The 25,994-nt window shown below is 41.7% G+C and overlaps 1 protein-coding gene across 6 annotated transcripts in view; it reads right to left on the reverse strand.

Moving 5' to 3' along the window:
- Positions 1-850: 850 nt before the first annotated feature.
- LOC100093223 (splicing factor SWAP) overlaps positions 851-25,994 on the reverse strand; it is a 95,794-nt gene continuing 70,650 nt past the window's right edge. For 4 of the 6 annotated variants that reach the window (XM_029048611.2, XM_029048614.2, XM_039910249.1 and 1 more), the window contains exons 15-19: positions 21,675-21,830; positions 20,115-20,240; positions 6,592-6,756; positions 5,471-5,543; positions 851-1,288 (exon numbers count right to left, since the gene is read on the reverse strand). In XM_029048611.2, the coding sequence (XP_028904444.1) occupies positions 1,223-1,288; positions 5,471-5,543; positions 6,592-6,756; positions 20,115-20,240; positions 21,675-21,830 (586 nt within the window). In that variant the 3' untranslated portion in view covers positions 851-1,222. The remainder of the gene's footprint in view (positions 1,289-5,470; positions 5,544-6,591; positions 6,757-20,114; positions 20,241-21,674; positions 21,831-25,994) is intronic. The other 2 variants (XM_029048612.2, XM_029048615.2) reach the window with 1 other exon arrangement.

Below are 25,994 nucleotides of genomic sequence, written 5' to 3' on the forward strand. Positions count from 1 at the left end.
TGGGGGATTGGGTGGGTGGTGCCCCGCCTTGGTGAGAGGAATCTCTCATACTTTGCCCAGTGAAGATCAAAAAACCGGCAGGGCTGGTGTGGTAGAGAGGGCACTGTGAGAACTTTTTCCTTCCCCAACTTCCTTGTGGCCCTTCTCACCTCAAATTGTACTGCCCTGATGTTTCACACCCACACTCAAAAGAAAAAAGTTGGCACTCCAGACCATACCACCTAACAGTCCTAAGCTTTTTCTCGATGCCCCCTCATAGATCTCTCAATCCTGAGTTTATTCAAACCTCTCTCAAATGTACCGATATTTTCAGCCTGCACAATTTCCTTTGGAAACAGATTCCATATGTTGTGTGAAATGTTTCATTTTGTTTGTGTTAAGTTTTAAATAAAAACAACTGAAGATTTACAGCACTGTACTAAGTGCCTGAGAGTACAATATAACAGTACTGATAGACATGTACGTTCTTCACACAGTGAGTTTACTGTAGCCAGTGGATGCCCCGGGGGGCGTGGAAGGGGTAGGCGGGTGGATGGTGAAGCAGCGAGGCCTAGTGGATATAACATGGGCCTGGGAGACAGAAGGACCTGGGTTCTAGTCCTGGCTCCAACACTTGTCTGTGTGACCTTGGGCAAGTCATTTCACTTCCTCAGTGCCTCAGTTACCACAACTGTAAAAGGGGGATTATGACTGTGAGCCCCTTGTGGGACATGGGCAGTATCCAACCTGATTACCTATCTCTGTCAGTGCTTAGAACAGTGCCTGGAACATAGTAAGCGCTTAAAAACCATAAAAAAAATAGTAAAAATGTGAAAATCAAGCATGCCACCCAATGATGAAACTTCCAAAATTCTGCTACCTATAAAAGATGTTTCTCTCCAATTTTAATGTGTATTTCATTTTCACAGAAACATGATATTATTTACATATATACAGATAAGAGGCTGCTGGTCAAAAATCCTTTAACTGAAAAGGGCATCAAAAGTCAATTTACAAAAACCATACACTGGTTCAGGAGCTCCAGGGCGAAAAATTGACAGCATTCTTTCACGATGAGTCTGTACATAAGTAAGGTTTTCATCTTTTTTTGTGATCTCAAACGGAAAGTAATGCTCGAGAACAAATGCTCGAGAATGCAGGATCCACAGTTACAATGAGGCAGTTGAGATTGTTTGCAAAATTCCCTTCCAAGATGTTTTCATAATGGTTAGTCCATCCGGTCTCAGGAGGCACTAGTCTGTATGTTTTTGGAAGCTGCAAGCATTGCTCTCACTTTGGCCATAAGATCCTGGAAGAAACCGGAGAAAGTTAGGATGCGTTTTTAGGAGCTTTCCACTTGGAGCATATTACTCTATTACACGACTTCTACATCATTACATCCTGAATTGACATTCACGTTTCACGAGACACAGCGTGGCCTAGTGGAAGCAGCCCCAGGGCTGGGACCCAGGAGACCCGGGGTCTAGTCCCGGCTCGGCTGTGTGCCTGTGCGATCTTGGGCAAAGCACCTAACTTTACTGGGCCTCAGTTACCCCATACTTGTGGAAAATGGGGATAAGACATCCGTTCTCCCTCTCCTTTAGACTGGGAGCTCCATAGAGTCTTGTCTAGTCTGCTTTTACTGTATCACCCCAGTGCTTACTCCAGTGCTTGACACATAGTAAGTAGAGCAACTAATTACAGAATAATCATTACTATTATCACTACAACCTGATGCCATGGACTCTGTGGGCAAGTGATGACTGTCTGTTGATGACCATACAGCTGGAGAGTTCCTGGGCACCCAACAGGATAAATATGCTACATATTTAAGAATAGTCAACTCAGTGTGCAGGACGTGATTACTCTTCATATGACTAGGACACGTCCAAGGATCTTCCTCCTTGGAAGGCTTAAATGGAGGACAGGCCTCTCCCATCTATTTAGCACAAGCTGGGTTGAGGTATGGTGCTTATTTGTGTCCTGAGGCAGGTGTGGGGTTGGGTGGGGGTGTTGAATTTTTAGACCAGAATCATATTTACTGAGCACTTACTGTGTGTAGAGCATTATACCAAGTGCTTGGGACAGAGCATTTAGAACAGAGCTCTGCACAGAGTAAATGCTCAATAAATACGACTGACTGATTATAACAGCTGCTAGACCTGTTTCTTGCTCGCAAGGACCTGACCTTTTCAGGTTCCTTTCAACATTTTAGTTTTAGTGAAGGGCAGTTGAAAGGGAATGGGAGAGCCACGGGATAGTAGTCATGGAAGCCAGGCTGAGAAAAAGCTACCAGAAGTTAGAGGCACAAGCACCGTTTCAGTTCCACCCACAGCATTCCTTACGGACCCTTCCTTTAGACCCAGCCCATCTCGGTTTTGAGAAAATATGATCGATTGATTCCAGTGAACAACTTTACATTCTGGAGGACAGGTTCAAATTTGGCTGTAGCCTGAAACTGTGCAAAATTCTTTGCGACAAGGGGAACCTGGTACAGAGGTGCAGATGTGTTCAGCAATTTGGATAACAACACTTTGCCACTGCAAGTGAGAATGAGAAGCAGGTGGATGGGTTTTTAAAAATTTTACTTCCTTGGCTGACATAGAATTTACTTGACACAGGGAAAATCCTGCCTCTGAAAGGCGAAATATAGGAAAAACCCCCCCAACAACTTCAAAATAAACCAAAAGGAATTAAAATCAAATCAATAGCAGCATTAGCCTGTGAACATTTAGTTGAAGCAGCCAACCTCAAAAAAGACACTAATATAGTCAGGGAAGAGAAGAGAAACTCAGAAGAATTTCACAACATGCCAAATTAGAATATTCCTAATGATGATGGATCACTGTGGGCTTTCCCCATCTTCGCCTTAGGGAGTGGTATTCCAGTAGTCTGAAAGAGGGGATATAGATGGGGGAGGCAGCAAATCAATCAATCAGTGATATTTATTGAGTGCTTCGAAGTGCCTGGGAGAGTTCAACACAACAGAGTTAGCAGACATGATCCCCGCCCACAAGGAGCTTACGTCATGGGCTAAAATGACACGTGTGAAGGTCTATCCTTCAGTGATCTCCAATGGTTGATGTTTACAAAAATCAAAATTAACCAGCTGACAGGATCAAAATCCAAAACTCTCATTGGGGTTAGTTAGGTTACTTTAATCTGTAATTTATTTTCATGTCTGCTTCCCCCTGTAGGCTGTAAACTCCTTGTGGACAGGGAACAGTGTCTACCAACTCATCTGTATTGTCATCGCCCAAGCTCTTAGAACAGTATTCTGCACACAGTAAGTGCTTAATAGCGCTGATTGATCAACTGCAATACTGTGCTGCCAAGTAAGTGCTAATTTTTCATGCTCAGAGTTACTCGGATGATACTCAAATAAGAATTATATACCTGAATGTTAATGAGATGAGAGTAATAATGAAATGCGTTTCTTTCAAAAGATATAGCCACACAACCCACGAGCATAGAAAAAGATCGTTTCCTAGGTGAAAAACATGAAGCTGCTCTGCTCTGTGGAATCTGAAGGTTAATCAGGTTTTCTAAGACCACTCAGGCATATCTTCTTCATTGAATGCCTGGCTCTGCTTTATGCAAACTGTGGACTATTTAAATATGGCATTTTAACCAAAGTACTCAAGCTCTCCTGGAGGGTTCGGGTTCCGCTAAGATGACTAAATCTAAGGTTATTGTGAAAACTAGACATGGACTGCTTTTGCTTCAAACAAAAAGAATAAATATACCAAGCCAAATGGGACCATTACCAAAAAGAATTACCACAGGTACTGCTGTCAAGAAGCAACCTGTAGTTCAGAAAGAAAACTATATATAAAAAAACTGAGTTGAGGGACATATACCTAGGCCTCGACTCAATTTTTGCTTCATGCCAGATGATTAGTCAGCTCCTCACAGGTGACCTTCTAGAGTTGAACTGGCAAGCACACTAGCCCACATGAGGATTTCAGTTACTTTGCACTAGGATAACTATCTCCTTGGGGTCTTCCTGCAATTGCTTTTTTCTGGCTGATGGTCCTAGTCTCCTCCTTTGGGGAACACCACCACTATGACAGTGAGTAATGGGAAAGTGATATCTGCTAAGTATAACAGCATTATCTTTCAGACGCGTTTTCATTTTTGGCAGAAACATCAATTCCTTTCTACTCTGAGTAGGAAAAGAAAAAAATTAAGACCTGTGCCTTTCAATCATAATTGTGGGTCATTGAATAAGGTGAGAAAATTAAAAGCCTCTAATCTTAGCCCAGAGTTGGGTGGTGGGGGAGAAGAACGGGGTGGTGGCGAGGAGGAAGAGGGAGATTTAGGTGGAAAATGAAGGAGAGCTTTCCTAATATGAGCGTGGATCTATCAGGCCAGATCTCCTCCCTTGGAGATCTTCAAAAAGTAGACCCGAAAACACCTGGGCGACAATCTATGTGGAAACCCTCATCCTCAAACAATTCCTCTGAGCCCTGGGAGTCACTGACTGAAAACTGGTGTAATTCAAAGGATCAAAATTTTAAACGAGATCAGGATTTGTTTTTAAGAGGGGAAAGAAACAACTGGCACAAACTCAATACCCTACGGGATACTACAAGGAGCACCCCACGATGGTTAGTCGGAGGACAGAGCAGCCATTTACTTTACTTTTCTGAGGCGAAGGTCCTAATGAGACAGTCTCGTAAAATGTACACGGCGCACTTAACGCCGCTCTGGCAGTCATGCCTCCGGTTCCTGAGAACTGACTTGTTTTAAAAATAATCTCTTCAAAATGAACAGTTTATTTTATGAACTAAGTAGGCAATAAGCCTAGCAATTTTAAGATCTTAGGAGGGTGTACAAAGTGTTTTGGGCTATCCCGTAGTCCTTTTAGTAGCTTAAAAAATTAAATGGAAACCAAATGACCCCAGGGGGAAATAAAATGTGCAAAACCGTTTGCTGAATGAGATTTTAGCCAAAATATCTTTGGTAACCGATGCTTGCGGCCAAAGGAGTGACTCTAAGGTTTTGGGTAAAAAGGTAAGATGGTCCTTTAAAATCTCCAGACAGAAGAGGTGCGATGGGACTAAAACAGAATGATGGTGGAGGCCAGGATGGCATTCAAGTTTTTATACTGAATGTTTCAGTTGATGAGAATTTTCTAGTACCTCAAATTCAGAAAATTATAAACAAGTCTACAGAAAGACATGCTGATACTCCCTTGATAGAGAAACAAACTTATTTAAAGGTCAACACGGTAAATATCATTTGCAGGAAAAGCTATATTAAGGTCATTTTTCTGCCTCCTTCAGAGGGCTGATTTGAAAATTAAAAAGTGGGCATGTACAGAGCATTGAAGCCCTTATAGGACGGTTCCATAGAAAAATAACCTATTACTATTATGTAAAGACACTGTAATTAAGGTAACAAAATTCAATAAAAAGAATATTAGATAATTGAATTCCCAATATAATTATGATAGGAAGATTTATGGCAGATGTATTTTCAACTTTACCTGAGTTATTTTACTTTGCACTGAAGATACGATTGCCGAAGAGATCTGACCGTCTTTTTCCTGAGAAACTCCCCTATTGAAAAATCAATGAACAAAACTATTAGCACTATGCTTAAATCAATATTTTCTGTAGAAAACCAAAATTGAGTTCTAAGAAATTAAATCCAATTAAAACCATGAGCTTCTAACCCAGAAACAAAAGTCTTTCTGAGATATGACTTAATGAGCATTATGACAAACACTTTTAAAACCAGGATCCAGGCCTGGTAACTAACTCACGACTCTGTTTAAAAGCTTAAATTTAAATGCAGCCATAAAAGTACTTTCAGGGATAACAATTCTGACAAGGAACCCAAGGTATTTGAAATGTGCTTTCTTTCCTCCTCTTCATGAGCAAACACACAAGGATTGTATTAAACACCTTCACCTTTGATAACTAAACACACAAATACACAAAGAAGGTAGTCCTATAAAGTTTAAACTACCAACGCTCAAAAAGTCATTTATACTATTTCTAATCTGGGTCTCAATTCCACACCTGCCTTGCTCCGTCTTGGCAAGAACTCTGAAACTCTCCTCTTCTAGCCATAGTATTTTGGTATTTATCCTGTCTTTGTCGTTTTTGTGTTTTCCTTGTTTTATTTTGTCCTGAGGTGTCTGACACTGCACTCCCTTCCCCCCTTTATTTTTAGAGCTCCTTGATGTCCACGAACCTAGTATAGTTCTTTTTCGGGCCTTAACAGAGTGCTTTTCATACAGAAGGGGCTTAATAAATATTTTTACCACCAGTACTGTTGCTACTAAAAATAAAAACACAAAGCCAACTTGATGAAATAGAAAGCAGCGTGCTAATGGCCAGGAGGGTATGTGAGGAGGAGGCAGAGTCCCTGCTCATGTCAAACTGTATCCAGCAAAAGGGGATGAAGAGTCTTTGAATAATAGCATCTTTAAGCCCGAATTCTATCCTCAAGCTATTTTTCACATTTCTTGAGTTAGAAGAGATAACCACCCACACTGCTTGGTATTTCAGACAGCCAGTGTCTGGTGTCACACTCAAGGGATTAATGCAAGATTGAAAAGGCTACCAAAACACCACCTGGCTGAGGGGGAGAAGTTGTTACCTGGAGCGTTCTTGGCTGGATTCCCTACTCTCCACAGGAGAGATGCTGGCTGAATGTGCAGAGTTCTTGTGTGCAGACTGCTTGCTCGGTGACCCTGACGGTGACCGGGCCTTGGACTTGGTGCGAGATCGAGAACGTCGTTTCTTCTTCTTTTCGTGGGGGCTCCTGAGAGTCAAACACAAATACGTCATTTGCTAGAGAATCACTAAGCTTGCCTGAAAGCAAAAACCAGGAGTCCAAAATGAGGATAAATTTAAGCATTTGAAATCTTCCCAGATTCTTTGTGGTCTAAGATTTTGGACCGCCAGTCAGTAATCTGATCATTTGAACATCACCTTGCTTTTAAGACATGCATATTCCACCAAGAATATAAAAATATATTGATCAATAATATTTACTGAGTGCTTACTGTAAGTAAGGACTAGCTGTATTAAGCTATAACTATACTATACCTATGTACACTTATCCTTGTTGCTTAAAGAGAATCCTGACAGTGGAAACTCACCCATGGGTGCATCTAGTAATAGTATTTATCAAGCCCTTACTGCATGCAGAGTGCTGTACTAAGCCCTGAGAAAGACTACACAGGTAGGAATTAGACATGGTCCCTATCGTTCATAATAATAATAACTGTACTCTCTCAAACACTTAATACAGGGCTCTGCACACGGTAAGTGCTCAATAAATACTACTAATTGGCAAAAATGGCACCAGGGGCAACAAACAACAGATATGACAATCCAGTAAAGGTCTTTGGGTGCGCTCAGTAAATACAATTGAATGAATGATGCCTAAATGGTCAAGTCTGGGAGTCCCACCAGCATTAGCCTTTTCTGCCACATACGCACCACAGATGAATTTCTTCAGTGCTATCATCTGATTATCATCGAGAAACAGCATGGTTTAGTGGAAAGAACATGGGCTTGGGAGTCGCAGGTCATGGGTTCTAATCCCAGCTCCGCCACTTTTCGGCTGTGTGACTTTGAGCAAGTCACTTAACTTCTCTGTGCCTGACTTAGTTCATCTGTAAAATGGGGATGAAGACTGTGAGCCCCATGTGGGACAACCTGATTACCCTGTTTTAATCCCAGCACTTAGAACAGTGCTTTGCACATAGTAAGTGCTTAACAAATACCATAATTATTATTATTATCTTCAAAGAAGAAAGGCAACTACATCTCTAACTACATCTGCCGAATCAACATCCTGAAAAGGTGAAAGTAACTAAAATGAAATGAAAATGCATATTAAACAACTGAGTGGCATTTTTTAAGGCAAACTGAGCTGTCTTAAAATAATAATAATGATGTTGGTATTTGTTAAGCACTTACTATGTGCAGAGCACTGTTCTAAGCACTGGGGTAGATAAAGGATAATCAGGTTATCCCACATGAGGCTCACAGTCTTAATCCCCATTTTACAGATGAGGGAACTGAGGCACAGAGAAGTTAAATGACTTGCCCACAGTCACACAGCTGACAAGCGGCAGAGCCGGGATTAAATACTCATGAAGTACTAGAGAGATTAAGTTAAAATTTAATGTGCTTTGGTAGACCTTTGGTTTAGTGGCCTAGGAAAATTTCTAGACAATGAACACATATGAGACAAGGGTACGGTGGAATGCTGGGGGAGACTTTGCAATCTTCTCTGGTTAGAATGCGATCTACAGTCGAAGCCTGAGCAGCGTAATGAAAGTTTTCCTAAATGTGAGGTTTGTCGAGAATGTTACAGAATTGTTTTCACTGCAGTTAATGCCTGCTCATGGTTTTTAAAGGCTCAAACATCAAAAAGACCCTTCCACATCCCTCTTATATTCAGCCAATCTTTATTTTGACGGATTGCTTTTGAAAGAACGATTATAAAATGCCACTTCTCAAATTTGGCTCAGTCTTTCAAACTGAGTTTCAGACTGACTCACAGTCAATCAGGATTTATCTAAAAAGTAAAGACTAACAGGAAAAAATGTTAGGATGGAAAAGATGAAGGCTCCTCATTAGCAGTTCTGTGACTTAACCATTATTCTTCCTCCTGCACCACCACTTAGCTGTTATGGACATGCTAAATGTGCCAAAATGTGGTTCTGCCTGTCCAGGGTTTGACTTCCACCTGATTTAACTCAAACTGTTCAGGTTACGCCACAAGAGGCTTGAGTCTGCCACTAGAAATCTATCTGATAAATCTTCACGAGGTGGAGTGGAAACTCATTTATTCTAAGAAACGATTTTACGATTTAGAGCAACTTTTAATGAACAATAAACACTGGTGCAATGGACAACTCATCCTGGATCTGCCCCGCAGAAGGTGACAAGTTAATTTATTAGGTTAGCTCTGGTTGTCTGGATAGTTATTAACACCTGACAAAAGGGGATCTGAAACTGCATAAATATCACGGAGAGAACAAACGCAGCTTCACCTCAGTGCTGAAAACAGAAAGATAGTTCTGGGCAACATGTGAAAGTTAGCTTGATGTCACTGTGAAGGCTGTTAAATTTAATCAATCAATCAACGATATTTACTGAGCGCTTACTACGTACAGAGCACTGTACTAAGTGCTTGGGAGAGTACGATAAATAGAATTAGCAGACGCACTCCCTGCCCATAATGAGCTTACAGTTTAGAGAAATGGGGAATGTGATACGCAGCCCAGCCCCACACTATTTACATACAAGGAGTCAGAGGACAGTGGAAAGAGTCGGGGTTTGGGAGTCGGAGGTCGTGGGTTCTAATCCCACCTCCACCACTTATCCACTGTGTGACTTTGGGCAAGTCACTTAAATTCTCTGTGCTCAGTTAGTTACCTCACCTGTAAAATGGGGATTGAGACTGTGAGCCCCATGTAGGACAACCTCATTACCTTTTATCTACCCCAGCGCCTAGAGCAGTACTTGGCACATAGTAAGCGCTTAACAAATACCATCATTATTATTTATTATTCTAATCCCAGCTCTACCATTTACCTATTATGTGAACTTGGGCAAATCACTTTACTTCTCTGTGACTCTGGTCCTTCTACAAAATGGAGATTCAATACTTGTTCTTTCTCCTACTTAGCCAGTGAGACCTGATTATCTTGTATCTCCCCCCAGCACTTAGTTCAGTGCTTGGCAGAGAATAAGCGCTAATACAATTATCATATAAATATTCCAAAGCACTTAATACAGTTCTCTGGGCTCAATAAACGCGACTGATTGACTCTACTATTTCCCTTAACCCTAATCTATTTTCATGTCTATGTTCCCCTGTGGTCTGTAAGCTCCTTGTGGACAGGGACTGTGTCTATCAACTTGGTTGTACTGTACTTTACCCAGCACTTAGTGCAGTGTTCTGCACATAGTAAGTGCTCAGTAAATACAGTTGATTTTGACCTGCCATTCACTTTGCACTTTCAAAATCCTTTCTTCAGAGCAGTGGTCTGAGAGTCAGAGGACCTGAGTTCTAATCCTGACTCTGCCACTTGCCTGCTGTGTGTCCTTGGGCAAGTCATTGAACTGCTCAGTGCCTCAGCTGTAAAATGGGGATTCAATCCCTGTTCTCCTTTCTACTTATGCTGTGAGCCCCGTATGGGAAAGGGACTCTGTTCACCTTATCTTATATTTATCCCAGCAGTTAGTACAGCGCTTAATACATAATAAGCATTTAGCAAATACGGTTATGATTATTATCACCACCACCCTTTTAGGAAACTCTACAAACCCGAATTCTTTACTGGCCCACTGTCAATCCTCCTGCACTTCTATCTCCGCAAACTATCCATCCTAAAAGCTGGAGCCACTCACGATTGTTGTTCTTGTTCGATGCCACAGAGCTGGTGTTCCCTCACAGCCCGCTAACTAACAGCAACAAAGAACCGGCACCCTAAATATTCACCTATCTGGTAAATAGGGCAGGAGCTGGGAACTGACCAAAAGGAAGAGTCAGCCCCTTAACAAATTGAGCAGGAAAAAAGGGCCTGAAGGGGAAAAGGTGAGGACATTGGGCTGGGAACTGTATCTTCAAGAACTTGAAGTATTATTAAGAGGACAGTACCAACCGACCCTCATTTCTGGAGAGGATATGCACTCAAATTGTGGACATAAATACTGAAACTTGGACATAAATACTGCCGGCGGGGGAGGGGGAAAAGATATGGACATCAACTGATGGTTAAACACCAAAACGCAGGGAGCAAGGTTATGGCTTTCTCATTTTTGGAGAACTTTAAAATCAGGACAGCCAACAATCTTGCTCTGAGAGTGTGGATTTTGCTCCAGTTTCTAGCTTTGGGACTCTAGAATGGCCACACCCAGTGAAAACAACAGATAGTCCAAGTCAGCAAGCCGTCAGTTCTGCACTTTTCTGAAGCTGTAGCACTTCTTCTCACTAATGCAGCTTAATACACCAGCATAGCAAAGCTGGCAATTTTAAGAGTAATAATACCCACAGTTATGGTATTTGTTAAGCACTTACTATGTGCCAAGTACTATGTTCTAAGTACTGGGGTAGATACAAGGTCATCAGGATGGACACTATCCGTGTCCCACATGGGGCTCACAGTCTTAATTCCCATTTCACAGATGAGGGAACTGAGTCCTACAGAAGTGAAGTGACATGCCCAAAGTCACATAGCAGTTAAGTGGCAGAGCTGGAATTAGAACCCACGTCCTCTTACTCCCAAGACCATGCTCTATCCACTAGGCCATGCTGCTTTACAAAGCAAACCAACTTACAGAAAGGAAAAAAAAATGAGGGGAAATCAACTAGAGATAGACAGATTTTAAACCTCTGCTGAGGGCTAAGTGACTCAGCTTTGGGGGCTAAAGTAAGTGGTGCCATCAATGAGCTGACCATTCTGGCAGCTGACAGGATCACTAGTTTCTTCTAAGGCCACTGTTGGGTGATCAAATTACTGACTGAATATGTTGTTTTTATCAGTGTCCAATACCATTATAAATCTTATTGTCTCAGACAAATGGCAATAGACTTGCATAACAGATGACTATTTTTCAAAACTTTAAAATGTTGGGAAAAGATTTTTATGAACGAAATTTGGTTTTGAAAGAAACCACTAGGATGACAATTCCCTTTTAAATGTTTTCTGGCACACAGCAGACAGATCCAAATAGATTCATATCACCCATCCAAACAAAAGTCTCCCTACACAGGACTCATGATTTTGGCCTCTCCCTTCTGGACTTATTAATGTATTTAATAAATTTTTTTTTATATTAATTACACCAGACAACTTGTGAAATGAAGTTAACAGGTGGCAGAGAGGCAGTATTGCCTTTTGGAAAGAGCATGGAGTCGGGAGTCAAGAGATTTGGGCTCAAATTGCAGCTCTACCACTCAACGTGCCATTTTTAGACAAGCCACAATCTCTCCAGGCCTGTTTCTTCATCTGTAAAATAGGGGAAAAGAGACCGTCAAATCTCAGAAACCACATACCCCAATGCTTAGTACCCACCAGGTGTTTAATAAAGGCTACAATCATTATCTCATTATAACTAAGACAATTTAACCTACACAATTCTAAATCTTATAATTTTCATGGAGTCAATTTTTCTAAAACCCCAACTCTTGGTTTGGAAAACCAGTGCCAACTTTCTCTCTGAAAACTACTCAACAGTCAAGTGACAATAAAATTCGAATTAAGTTCATTAAAAATTGGTTGTCAGTTATACTGACAAATCTAAATAGTGCCAGAGGAGCCACTTTTGTCTGTTGGATACCATTTTAAGATAAAATTAACAATGAGCTGCTTGGTGAATAATTCATTTTCACTGAAATGGAAAAAGAAAACAGCATGACCTACCTGTAAATTATTCATTTATATTAATGTCTGCATCTCCCTCTTGACCGTAAGCTTGTTACGGGCAGGGAACATGCCCACCGACTCTGTTGTACTGAATTCTCCCACTGCTCTGCACACAGTAAGTGCTCAATAAATGCCACTGAATGACTGATGAGCTCGGTCTATCTTGGGTACAGATATATATGTACATGAGCTCCGCTAATAAATATTACTGAACTGACCATTGTGAAGACCCATTTCCCTACTCCTGCTTTTAAGGTTGCTTGTGATTTAACAGCAGTAAAGCACCAACACACAAGCTAACAGAAAAAATTCAAGGCCCATGTGATCTGGGATGTTGAAATAAGAACGGGACAGCTCCTTAGTCATGGCTCTAACTTTGTGAATAGCTCATGCATCAGCTTCCAAACGAATTTGCACATCCTTCCGGTTAGACAACAAGCTAAAGCCATATGAAGCAGTGTGGCCTAGTGGAGAGAGCACAGACTTAGGCAACAGAAGAGCTGGGTTCTTGGGTTCTAATGCTGGCTCTGTCACCTGTCCGCTGGGTGACCTAGGGCCAAAGTCACTTAACTGCTCTGTGCCTCAGCTTCCTCAACTGTAAAATGGGGGTTTAATACCGGTTCTCCCTCCTACCTAAGGCTGGGAGCTCAAAGTAAGACAAGGACTGTGTCTGACCTGATTAACTTTTTTTCCTTTTTACTACAGTGTTTTGAAGTGCTTTCTTTGTGCTAGGCACTGTTCTAAGAGATAGGGGTAGATATAAGGTACAGGTCCCATGTGGGGCTCGCAGTCTTAATCCCCATTTTACAAACGAGGTGAATGAGGCACAAAAGTTATGTGATTTGCCTAAAGTCACATAGCAGACAGGTGGCAGAGCCAGGATTAGAACCCAGGCCCTTCTGATTCCCAGGCTTGAATTCTAGCTTAAGTCACATTTGGGCAGGGAATGTGTCTGCTACATTTTACTCACCTAGGCGCTTTGTGCAGAGCTCTGCACAAGGTAAGCATTGAATAAATACAAATGACTGCTTCTTCAAGTCTCGCATCTATGCAGTAGACTGTAAGCTCCCCCTAAACTGTAAGCTCATTGTGGGCAGGAAATGTGTCCATTTACTGGTGTAATGTACTTCCCCAAATGCTTAATACAGTGCTCTGGACAGAGTAAGTGCTCAATAAATACGACCAAATGGATTCCGCCCTAGTGCTTAGAAGAGTGCTTGACACGTAAGTGCTTAACAGATACCGTAATTATTAAGGCCGGTTCATCTTTTGGGAGATTGAGAAGAAGAATGTGGTGGGCCAACTTGGCATCAAAATTCAGGCAATTGCCATAAGGGCTACAGAGTGACAGTAGTGTCCAGCCTTCTTAATGACTCTGAGATTCTGACCAATGCAAACCCCATATTAAACTTCCTATACAGCTTCACTGGTGCCACCTACGTGCCACCAGGTGACAGGCCAAGACCATACCGGTGGCTCTACAATGTACCTGGGCTACTGGCATCTACAAAGGTTTAAGGGGCTGATGTAGACACCCTGAGCAAGCCACTATAGGATCAGCCACTGATATTTGCATGTCCGAATGTGAAGCACTGTTCGAAGGGCTTGGGAGAGGTAGAAGACACCATTCCTGCCCTCAAGGAGCTTATAATTTAATGGGGAAGACAGACGTAACTAATTTACGAGTAAGAAGAGGATATTGAAAAGGATTTGGGGGAAAGCGAGCAGCTAACTAGTTGAATGTATAAAATCAATATGCAGTAAAGTACAGCAGATAATTACGACTGTGTAAGTACGGAGGTTGTAGGTAGTTGGGAGGTTATGACCTGAGAAGAAAAATTCATCTGGGAAGCCCTCCTGGAGGAGGTGAGATAGCAGAAGGGCTTGTAAGTGGAGAGAGCTGTGGTCTGGCTGATTTGAAGGAGCAAGGGAGGAAGAAGGTGAACTAGGGAGGAATGAAGAGGATGAGCTGGGGGGTAGTACGGGAGAAGAGTGGTTAAGAGGGAGAGAGAGCTAATGGAGAACCTTAAAGTCAGTGGTCAGGAGTTCCAACTCAATTGAAATAATCGTTGGGGTATTTGTTAAGTTCTTACTATGCGCCAAGCACTCTACTAAGTGCTGGGGTGGATACAAGATAATCAGATGCCATATGGGGCTCAGAGTCTACGTGGGAGGAGGAACAGAGGCTGAATCCCCATTCTGCAGATCAGGGAACTGAAGCAGAGAAAAGTTAGGTGACTTACTTGCCCAAGGTCAAAGAGCAGGTAAGTGGCAGAGCTGGGATTAGAACCCAGGTCCTGACTCTTGGGCTCAGGCTCTTTTCACTAGGCCACTGCTTCTCCACACTGATGCAGAGAAATGGGAAAGCATTTTAAGGAGTGAAGAGATCTGTTCTGAACAGTATTTTAGGAAAATGATCAGGGGGCACTGTGAAGTATGGACTGGAATGAAGATAGACAGACTGAAGTCAGTGGAAGCCAATAATGAGGTGGAGTAATCTCCAAGGCCAGAGTAGTTAGTGGCCATTTGGACACAGGGAAAAAAAGACGACTTTGGAAATCTTATGGAGGAAAAAATAGACAAGATTCAGCAAAATACTGAATGTGAGAATTGAAAGCAAATGAGGAGCCACGGTTGTGGGTCTCAGAGTCAGGGAGGATGATGGTGATGTCTCCTTTGATAGGAAAGTCAGATGGAGGCCGGGATACAGGAAAGAAGATGAGTTCAATTTTAGGAAAATGACATTTATTGATCCCTCGCTTTGCAGTGAACACACAGAGCTAAGCTCTAGGGATGAACGCAAAATAAAAATAATTCAGATGGTGAAAGACAGATCGGTGTGACATGTCATCAGGAATAAGGAGGCTTCTTTTGAGTGGCGGCATGGGGAAGATCATTACATACGGCCAAGCATCGCAGACACTGAATATGATGATACTACAAGGAATAGTCTTTTTGTGTGCAGATCGTGGGCGGGATTATGGGTCTACATCGGCTCTTTGCGGTCACATATGTGCTCTTGTGTGAATATCATGGCCAGTGATTTCTTTTACAAATATGAAGGACAGCTAGTATAAGCTCTTGCAAACATAGTAGAATGATAAAAACATTAACTGTGCCATTTGTTAAGCACTCCCTAGGCACCAAGCACATACTAATCGCCGGGGTAGATACTAGGTAACTAGGTCAGACATGATAGATCCTGATTATACCTAAACTCAAGAAACTGATGTTGCTACAAACAAATCTTGTTCAAACCGAAGTCATGAATAATCACGCTAGCCCAGCTCGGAGCCTTAGCCAGAGAGGAAATGTTTCTGCTAGAAAATTCTGACCAGGGCTGTCTTTCCTTTGGCCTCACTCGGCAGATGAACGGCTGCTTCTCTCCTCAGCGGACTGGGAGGGACCTATCTCCTAGCCAAAGGCAGCAAGATGGCTAAAACCCACTCTTTTCTCTCCATCCAAACTGCTACCACGTTAAGAGTAATAACAATGATGGCATTTGTTAAGTGCTTACTATGTGCCACGCACTGCTCTAAGCCCTGGGGTAAATACAAGGTTATCAGGTTGTCCTATGTGGGGCTCACGGTCTTAATCCCCATTTTCCAGATGAAATAACTGAGGCACAGAGAAGTGAAGTCACTTGCCCAATGTCACACAGCTGACAAGTAGCGGAGCCGGGATTAGAACCCACGACCTCTGACTTCCTAGCCTGTGTTCCTTCCACTAGGACACGCTGCTTCTCGTAGTGTTAGTGTTAATACAAGCACTTATCCCATCCTGCCTTGCTGACCTCCCTGCCTCCTGACTCCCCCCACAACTCCAGTCCATATTTCGCTCTGCTGCCAGATCATTTTTCTATAAAAATTTTCAGTCCACGTTTCCCCACTCTTCAAGAACCTACAGAGGTTGCCCATCCATCTCCACACCAAACAGAAACTCCTTACCGATGGCTTTAAAGCACTCAATCACTTTGCACCCTTCTACCTCACCCCGTTGCTTCTCCTCACCCTGCTGCTTCTCCTACAACAACCCAGCCCGCACACTTCCTTCCTCTAATGCCAACTTTCTCACCGTACCTCGATCTCATCTATCACGATGCGAACCTCTCGCCCACATTCTGCCTCTGGCCTGGAAAGCCCTACCTCTTCATACCTGATTTAAAATTACACTCCCCTCCCCGGCCCAAGGCACACCTCCTCCAAGAGGCCTTCCCTGACTAAACCCTCCTTTCCTCTTCTCCCACTCCCTTCTGTGTTGCCCTCGTTTGCTCCCTTTACTCATCCCTCTCTCGGCCCACAGCACTCATGTACATATCCATAATTACTTATACTCATGTCAAGAGCCCGTCTAGACTGTAAGCTTGGTATAGGCAGGGAACGTGTCTACCAACATTTTTATACTGCTATATTTTAATCTCCCAAGCACTTCGTACAGTGTTCTGAACACAGTTAAGTGCTCAATAAATACTATTGATCTATTAAAGTATGGTAGTCATTTTAGCATAGGTCACCGTGACAGTGGAAGAGTAGTTTAAGTCATCAGAAGAATTTACCGGAACTGAAATGTGTGTGGTTAGAGCCCAGGCTAGGAGAGCATAATTAAATATATCTGAAAAAAAACGTACTAAGTGTGGTCACAGGATTTACAATCTAATGTCACATTATTCCCATGTGCCCATTTGACATTAGTTATCTTTAATGAAAATGTCATAATGATCAGATCCCTCAAAATGTCTACACTGCTTGGCTAATGATCACTTCGGAGCTTAATAGCTAATATGACAAATAGAATAAAAGTTGGAGAAGTCTAGTCTTTTGGAACTTGAAGCCAGCATAATCTCATTCACTTTCTGCAATAGTTTTTATGCACGGTAAGAGGGGAAATTGAGAAATCTTTCAGCACAGAGAATTACTTTTCAGTTGATGCCCTCTAAGTTTATTATAGGTGATGAAGAATTTCATATGTTAAACAATTACTTGCTTAAGGAATAAAATCTAAATTGGATTTGAATTTTTGATATCGTATTAGAATGTTACAGTTGGATGTGCTTTATATCTGGCTGACTAGTAATCTATGAGGAAAAGTAAACCAGCAACCTACAATTTTAGCTAAATTTCCTGTTGGTTGCCCAGTGCTTCCTATAGCTTTTGTGGATATTTAAGAGGCGTTTTATTAACGTGTTATACAGTGTTACAGAAGATGCTACGCAACAATGAATGAAACATTGATTTGGAGGTTTTTCCCTTGAAGAAGTGCAAATGATATTTTGCAAGAAACAGCTTTGTGCAAATGCTGGTCAGTTCAACAGCTTCAGCCACTCTCATTTTAGTTTTCGTGCAGTGTATTGGACACAGTCATTCTCAAGTGGGTTCTTAGTATTTATAAATCGAGATTTATAATTCAAAAAGCTTCTTGCAGCCTGGCATATCCTGAGAAAAACATGCACAGGAATTTTCAGTAGCGCAGTATTAAGCCACCCAAACTAGCAGAGGCGAAAACACTGCAGCACAAATAGAGACGCAGCACCCTGTTAAAATAATGGCATTTCTATTTCAAGTTATGAAAAAGAATACAAACTTTAATGGTGCCATGCAGAAGGGAGGAGAAGGTAGGTGAAGCAAGAAGAGCCCGGGGCCTTCATCACTGGGGCTGGGCCACTTGGGGTCTCATGGTCTCACTGTTTCTTCAACAGCGTACCAAGAGTGCTCGCCCTTGGCGCCCTCCAGACCCCCAATTACAGTGCCTGAGACCCTCCTCTGGGGAAGCAGAGGGCAGATGAAACAGCATCTTTAGAAAAACTTAGAATGGTGGCGTTTGTCTGCTTACGGGATGAAGAAAGAGGAAGGGAGATGGGTGAGTGTGAGCTACCTCACTATACTATCTTTGATGCTTCATTGTTAGTTCTTCGTTGCTCTTTCCCCGTTAGATTGCCAGATCCATTGGGGCAGGAACGGTCTTCAATTTATATCATCCTTGATATCCCCCAACATCATTCACCTAGTAGATGTCCCCCTATATGCAAGTAATGAAATGCACAAACTCCTTTTTACCGTGAGAACTAGATGGTTTGAGATAACCCCAGGCCGTGCTTTCCTCAGTTCAATAGAGTCGGTATTATGTGATTTGGGGCTCTGTGCATCTATCGGCCATGTCTTTGACACTCTTTCTTTTCTTTCCTGCCCTTCTCTCACCCTGTTTGCTGGAAAATCGGCTAAGGGTTTGAAATAGCCCCCATGGTTACTTTAAACTCTCCCTCAAAGAAGAGGGTGAACAAAATTAGACCTGCACTTTTCCTTCAACTCCGGGGAGGCTGACTTCGCATGTTATTATGGGGCCAACAGCAGGAGATAGTATATGCCACCATTCTGCTAAGTGGCAACTCACACATATCCTTCATGGCCCAGGAGGGGCCAGCCTTGGCATATGGAAAGAATTCTGGTCTTTTAAATCCTGGTGAGATTCTCCTCCTCACCCTCATTTTTTTAATGGTATTTGTAAAGTGCTTACCCGCTCTAGACCATGAGCCCATTGTGGGCAGGGATTGCCTCTCTTTATTGCTGTACTGTATTCATGCAATAGTTATTTATTGAGTGCTTACTATGTGCAGAGCACTGTACTAAGTGCTTGGAATGTACAAATCAGTAACAGATAGAGACAGTCCCTGCCCTTTGACGGGCTTACAGTCTAATCGGGGGAGACGGACTGACAAGAACATCAGCAATAAATAGAATCAAGGGGATGAACATCTCATTAAAACAATAGCAAATAAATGGAATCAAGGCGATGTACATTTCATTAACAAAATAAATAGGGGAATGAAGACACTGCTCTGCACACAGTAAGAGTTCAATAAATACGACTGAATGAATGAATGTCATGCATTGTTCTACGCACTGGGGTAGACACATATGGGGCTCCCAGTTTAAGGTGAATAAAAACAGGTAATGAACCCCGATTTTGTAGTTGAGGAAAATGAGGCAGAGAGCATTCAAATAGCAGGCAGGTGGAGGAGCTGGGATTAGGTCCATGCTCTTTTCACTAGGCCATACTGTCTTCTCTCCTCCCCTAAACAGTTCAATGTACCTTTTTCAAAATCTTAAATCGATGGTGTTTACTGAATACTTATTGTGTGTACAGAGCACTGTCCTAAGCGGTTGGGAGAGTACAAGACTGGACTGTAAGCCTGTCCTCTAGACTGTAAGCTGCTGCTTTTTTTAAAAATGGCATTTGTTAAGAGCTTACTATGTGCCAGGCACTGTTTTAAGCGCTAGGGTAGATACAAGGTAATCAGGTTCCACATGGGGCTCAGAGCCTTAATCCCCATTTTACAGATGAGGTTACTGAGGCACAGAGACATTTAAGTGGATTGCCCAGGGTCACTCGGCAGACAGGTGGTAAAACCCAGGTCCTTACAATTCCCAAGCCTGTGTAGTAGCCACTAGGTCATGCTGCTTGCTGTAGGCAGGGAACGTGTCTACCAACTCTATAATATCGTACTCTCCCAGGAGCTTAACAGAGTGACCTGGACACAGTAAATGCTCGATAAATATGAACTGATACCAGATTAAAATGCAAATGAGTACGTATAGAAGATCCTTACCTGCAAGGAACTTAGAAGATTCTCCAGCAAGACTTTTAGGTGGATTCTGCATACTAATCATGGTCTTGATTCAACTTAGAAACAAGAGAACAGTTTTTTCCTCCACAAAGTGCCTGGTACACCTACCTGGAACGAGTACGTTTCCTACTGATGCCAGGGCTGTTACTCATGCGGTATGCTGTTGGAACACTCCTTTCCTCTCTTCGCCTCTCAGGAGTGTGAGCTCTCCTTCTAGGGGACCTTGACCGTGACCTGAATAGAGAAAGAGAAAATAACTTCATTTACTGCTGGGTTTTTGTTCTGATCTCAATTTCCCAGCACAAACTAGTCCACTTCATACAAAATCGCCCCACATTCAAATCCCCATGCATTCTACCCCTTCGGCAAATATCCAGCACACACTGTAGTTGCTGCTTGGGCTAACCTCTAATCCACAACTCTTTTGATCTGGAACCAATGGCTAGTGACATCAGGCCACTATTTTTACGGAGCGGTTCACTACAGTAAACTCTCAGTAGTTTAGTAAAATCATCATCCAGTGTGAGGATTAAGTCCTTTGTTCTTTTCCTCCTTTCCACATTTTGAGTTTTACCTCCACGACTCACGTCTAGCAGGGGCGGCAGAGTAAAGGGGAAGAGACACAATTCGAATCAGCCAATTTTGCCTTTTATTAACTCTTCTGGTAAAAAGTTAGTTTGGCAGGTTAAAACCAGCCTAAAACTAAAGTCTGGATTCTTGATTTTGGATTCTGCAGTTATATGTACATCGCCGCTCCTCCACCATTAATGTGGATAATTGAGAGTTGGCCGTGATTCCACTGGGAGGTGGAATTTGTCCCATTTGGGAAGTCCATTTTGGCTCGATGCCTAGAACTACCCATGGAATCCTGATCGTGTCTTGGGAAATCTGAAGCACACTAGCATGCCTCCAAAAGAAAAAATAAAATAAAAATGGATGCAGGGGAAGGTGAATTTTAAACCTGTAAGGTTTTTCTGGATTCAATCAATCAGTGGTATTTATTGAGTGCTTTATGTGCAGGGCACTGTACTAAGCACTTGGGAGATTTTTAGGTCATCCACAAAAACTGTAATATTAATTTTCATGTAGCCAAAAGAGACCCCTTCTATTCATCCGGAACCACAACCTTGTAATAATAATTACGCAACCTGGGAACAATACATGTAGTGGTTTAACCTAGGAGCCAAACCCATTTTAAGGTTAGAGTCCCCAACACAAAAGCATTTATCAAGTGGCTGTCGGACTTCTGAATGAACCAAGAAGTCAACGGAAGTACACGTTTTTGGGAACACATAAAACGACCAATCTGAAAAATGACTTCTCTGCCCTTGGTTCCCACGCCAAACCACTTGAAAACAGCTCTGAAAACTATAGGTGAAATCACACTGCTTACAATAAAAAATTACAGATGTTGCTTTGAGACCAGCAAATATATGAAAGATCAGTTAAAATCACATTATTTCTCCCTCTAGATCCACACAGAAAAACCTGAACCACTCTTCAAAAAAACACACGGCAATGAAATAAATCTTTTGCTTTGCAAAACGCTAATCGCAATTTTTGGCTCTTCTACAATGTCACTGCTCCTTAGGAAACTGATCTTTCTTGACCTTGCCTAAAGAGTTAAAAGAAAATAAACAATTATAAAAGTTGAGGTCAATCAGACACCTTGACATTTTACCAGGTTTTCCCTCAAAAGAGCTCCGGGAGGCAAATCTTTTCGTTGTCGAAGCTGCCTGATAACTTTCTTGATCTGTTGCTGCTGCCATTGATGAGCTGCTCAGACATGGCTCCGGGCTCAGTGTCCCTGTGGATGCTGAGGGTCTGTGATATGGAGGCACACACTTCATATTCAGAATAAAATGTGCTAGCTTTGGCGTTTACTAGAATTCTGAAAAAGCTCTGTATCTTAATTAAGGCTCTATTTTATGGAATGCTTAAATGTACAAGTCTAATCAACACCGGAAAGGACACCAAATTGGCTGTCAATGCTCTGAAATGTATAGGGTTAGTTTGGCCCCAGAAGAACATTTTTCAATCATTTAAAATTGAAGTGATGATTAGCATTAGCTTTCAAGTGATTTGGAAAGTAATCCCTTTTTATTAGGTATGGTAAACTGCATGAGACTCTAAAAGCAGCGTAGGCTTTAAAGCTCCTCTAGAACCAATTACGCTAATAATTTCATTAAATAGGCTCTTATTTCCATGTTTATATTTGGGGAGACCACCACAGACCCACACGAACTGAATGTCTATTTTGGGAGTCAATCTGGATGAGGTGGGTGGATAACTTCTGAGGGAATGTTTTAGCTGTTTTGTCTTGAGTGTTTCAAGCACACTCCATTCATGATTTCCCATTTCAAAGTCTTACGGCTATGTTAAAACAGTGGTGTAATGAGATTCGATGGAATAAGCTGAAGAAATAGCTTAGCAGCAAGCTATTACTGTGACACTCATATCAATAAAGGAACATTTCCAGCCTCTAGCTCTACTCAAGTTCACTCCGTGGGGTTCAAATTTAATCTGCGATTCATTACATCATTACTCTATAATGAATTGTTCTGAAAGTATTTTTACATTCCTACACAAACATGGGAACAGACCTTTAGCAACAATCTCCTTTTTGAGTGGATGGTCACGATATAGGAAAAAAAAAAAAAGAGGATCTGCCCTTCCACTAGTATCACCTCTATTTATACTTACTAGGCACCAACTAGGAAATTTGAAATCTCAATTTAGCATGCCATGCAAAACCTTCGTGACAATCCCTTCTTAAATGCGTTCTCAGATGATATGACTCACATGTGGGCAGTTTTGCTTTCATTTTAATCACTGGTGGAGAATGAATGTCAATCCAATGTCAAAGTGCTAATCTTATTTGTTCTTTCCAAACCTTTCCTTTCAACTTCAATTACAGTTAATGTGAGATTCAAGTTTCTCTAAAGATAAATAAGCCCTGGTACGGTGCCACACCTACAGTGTAAACCCTAAAATTTTGTGATGACTTTATACTGGATTAGAGCAAGAAATGATTTAACATGCCAAAAGACTCCGATAACCAAGTGGGATCTCATTTGGGGCCCTGTTTGGGTTAGGACTGTGTCTGATCTGATTCCTTTGAATTTACCCTAGGACTTCTCACAGCACTTGGCCGACATAGGAAGAGCTTAATAAGTACCAAAATAAATAAGAGTGTTTAGTACTAGATTAACAGCATAAGAGAGAAAACAAACTGAATTTAACATAAGCTCTGATAATTGATTTGCATTTTAAAGGAAAAAAGCTTTGACATCTCAAGCTCAGAGAAGAATATTAGCTATATGAAGAACTACTAAAAATTCTGTTAAGAGGCCAGACAGTACCATATTCAAAATACAACTTTTTAGTATGACTTGCCTTTACATTGCCACAATTGGTCATACATCAACTATGGTTTTTATGCAGAATATTTTTCCTTTTTATATATTAAAGATCAAATGAGATTATTTTTCCTTTGGTGGTTTTATAAGCCATCTGTACCCTTAGCACAGGAAATAAAAAGGAACTCACCTGACCTATCCTATCCATTTTCAATATCACGGTCAAGACCCAGTGACCTACTGTAATCTCCCCAAACCAGGCAGAACCCATGCCAAAAGGCCTAGAATTTACACTTCCCAATCGCACCAAGGAGAACACCCTACAATTACAACAGATCCTAATGATAAATTGCAAAAATGGAGGGTTGCACCTTCCTGCTAGAGTTCATTTAAAAGTCACCAAGAAATTGCCTAAGGCTGGGGAAACAAATCTGAAAGGCTTAGAAACAGAAAGTCTGCAATGGGCTACTCTGGCTATTCAGGCAATAAGCTGGGCTACTCACTCATCAACGGACTTAACTGGTTTTCAAGGACGGCCCTTGGTTTCACGCTATTCTGAAAAAGCAAAGCTATTCCCCCTTATGACTATTGAATTTCTATCCAATTCAGATGTCAAGAAATCACTGTGGTGGTAGTTCTCATTTTGAGAGCCTAGATGGCTCAGTCTGTAACTGGGGGAAAAGGAAATGAATACCAAATAAAACACAATGTTATTATTCTAAAATGCTACAGCTGAGTCAGAAAGCCACATAAAAGTAATTTACGGTATGAAAGCTAAAGCTTATTTAACTCATGCTCATGGTATGCACGAATTATGGGATAATTGGGCCTGAGATGCAACTGGGGAGGCATTATGTAAGTCTTTCACTTGGGCTAGGTAAATGATGCAGTGCTACCCAAGATCATAGATCACAAATAGCTAGAACTGGATGGGTAATGGGGGAGTTTTAGTTAATATGAGGAGACATCCCTTTCCCCCTTTGTCTCCCAGACTAAAAAAAAAAAGAAGCTTCACAGAACTACTGTAAAAACTTCTAAGCTACTATTCACTTTTGGAGGGTTATGTCCTTAATCAGTTTAGCTTTATTTTTATTTCATAACGGTACTGCTACGGTAGTTACATTTCCTCTATAGACCTGAATCACTGTCATCCTGTAAGCCCGTCGATTAGACTGTAAGCCCATCAAAGGGCAGGGACTGTTACCTATTTGTACATTCCAAGCGCTTAGTACAGTGCTCTGCACATAGTAAGCACTCAATAAATACTATTGAATGAATCTTATTACACTAACGAATTGCCTCAAGAGAGGTCAAGTGTTACATCATTGCTGTTCATGTGGAGAGCACTGCTTTCATGGCTTCGATGCTGGAAAGCTGGCCTTCGTAGTTTGGGTTTGCCACACTGAATGCACTGATTGATACCCTTTACTGTAAAGTCATATTCTAAAATTAAAATAACTACCATTTATAAGATAGTATTAAAGAGTTTTAAACATGATCAGATTTGTTTAACTTCACATCAACCATTTAAAAATCTTAACATCACAATCTAGAGAATATGGGTTCTGTTCAGAATATTCTGAAGACAAGTAACTGTTTCATAAAGTAATATGCCAACAAACAAGTTTTTAGGTAGTAAAGAAAAAGCACTTCAAAGCTAACAACTTGGTATAACCTCAGTAATGTCTTCATCTTTTTATAAGCTCCCAGGCCTTTGCACTTGTAAACGCATCACAATCTTCCTTTTTATAAATCCTGCAATGAAAGTCCCACTGTCAGGCAAGATGAACTACTCAGGTGTTGAGGGCAGGGTGCCACTGGATTCATCATCTCCATCAGAAACAATTCCAATGGATATGTTTTCGGCTGGGTCCTATTTCTTTAGTAGCACATGATCAAAGAGCTAAAAACAGTATCTGTTCAAAAGTTTTAATCCTAGGGGATAGTGAATATGTAAAGAAATGGTATCTACATTGGTCAGGGGCTAAGAGTGAGAGCTCTTTTCATTTTCTAACAAGGTTCCTCTCTTAAACCCAAGAAAAATGCTGAACAGAAAATCAGCAAAAACAAGAGTGCCCCTATGGTATGATTAAGTTACATGGGGGACACCTGTTGGCATGGATTCCCTCTTCTTTGCCCCCCGCCCCTTCTCCCCTCTCCAATTCTCTTTGCCACTGGCCACTGCAGCTCCAAGGCTCGTTCTCCCAGACGCTGGAGGGTGGCCGAAGGAAGAAAGCCCATCATCCAAACGTTTAGAAGGATGGAAAGGCTGTAGTGCTTTGGCCCTGCCTGGAGCACTGAGGAGCCTGAGGACTATTTCCTCCCAGCAAGCTATTCTTCCTCTTGTTTCTCTGAATTTACCTTGACATTTTTTCCCTCGTGTCCTTTCTGGATATACACGGTGGGTGCCCTTGGACTTCGGGCCATGTCATGCCCATGTACTTAACAGGGTTTAGTATAGTGCCTTTCACATGGTAAGTGCTTAATAGATGTCATTACTATTTCTACTACTATTAAACTGCATTTCTGACTACACCACCCACATGTAGCTCTACTTGAAAATACTTCGGCTATGAAAGTATGTGATTGGAAAATACTACTGTTTGTTCAAAGTTTTAAATGAATCAAT

This window comes from Ornithorhynchus anatinus, chromosome 2, assembly GCF_004115215.2.
Source record: "Ornithorhynchus anatinus isolate Pmale09 chromosome 2, mOrnAna1.pri.v4, whole genome shotgun sequence".
Classification (NCBI taxonomy): Eukaryota; Metazoa; Chordata; class Mammalia; order Monotremata; family Ornithorhynchidae; genus Ornithorhynchus; species Ornithorhynchus anatinus.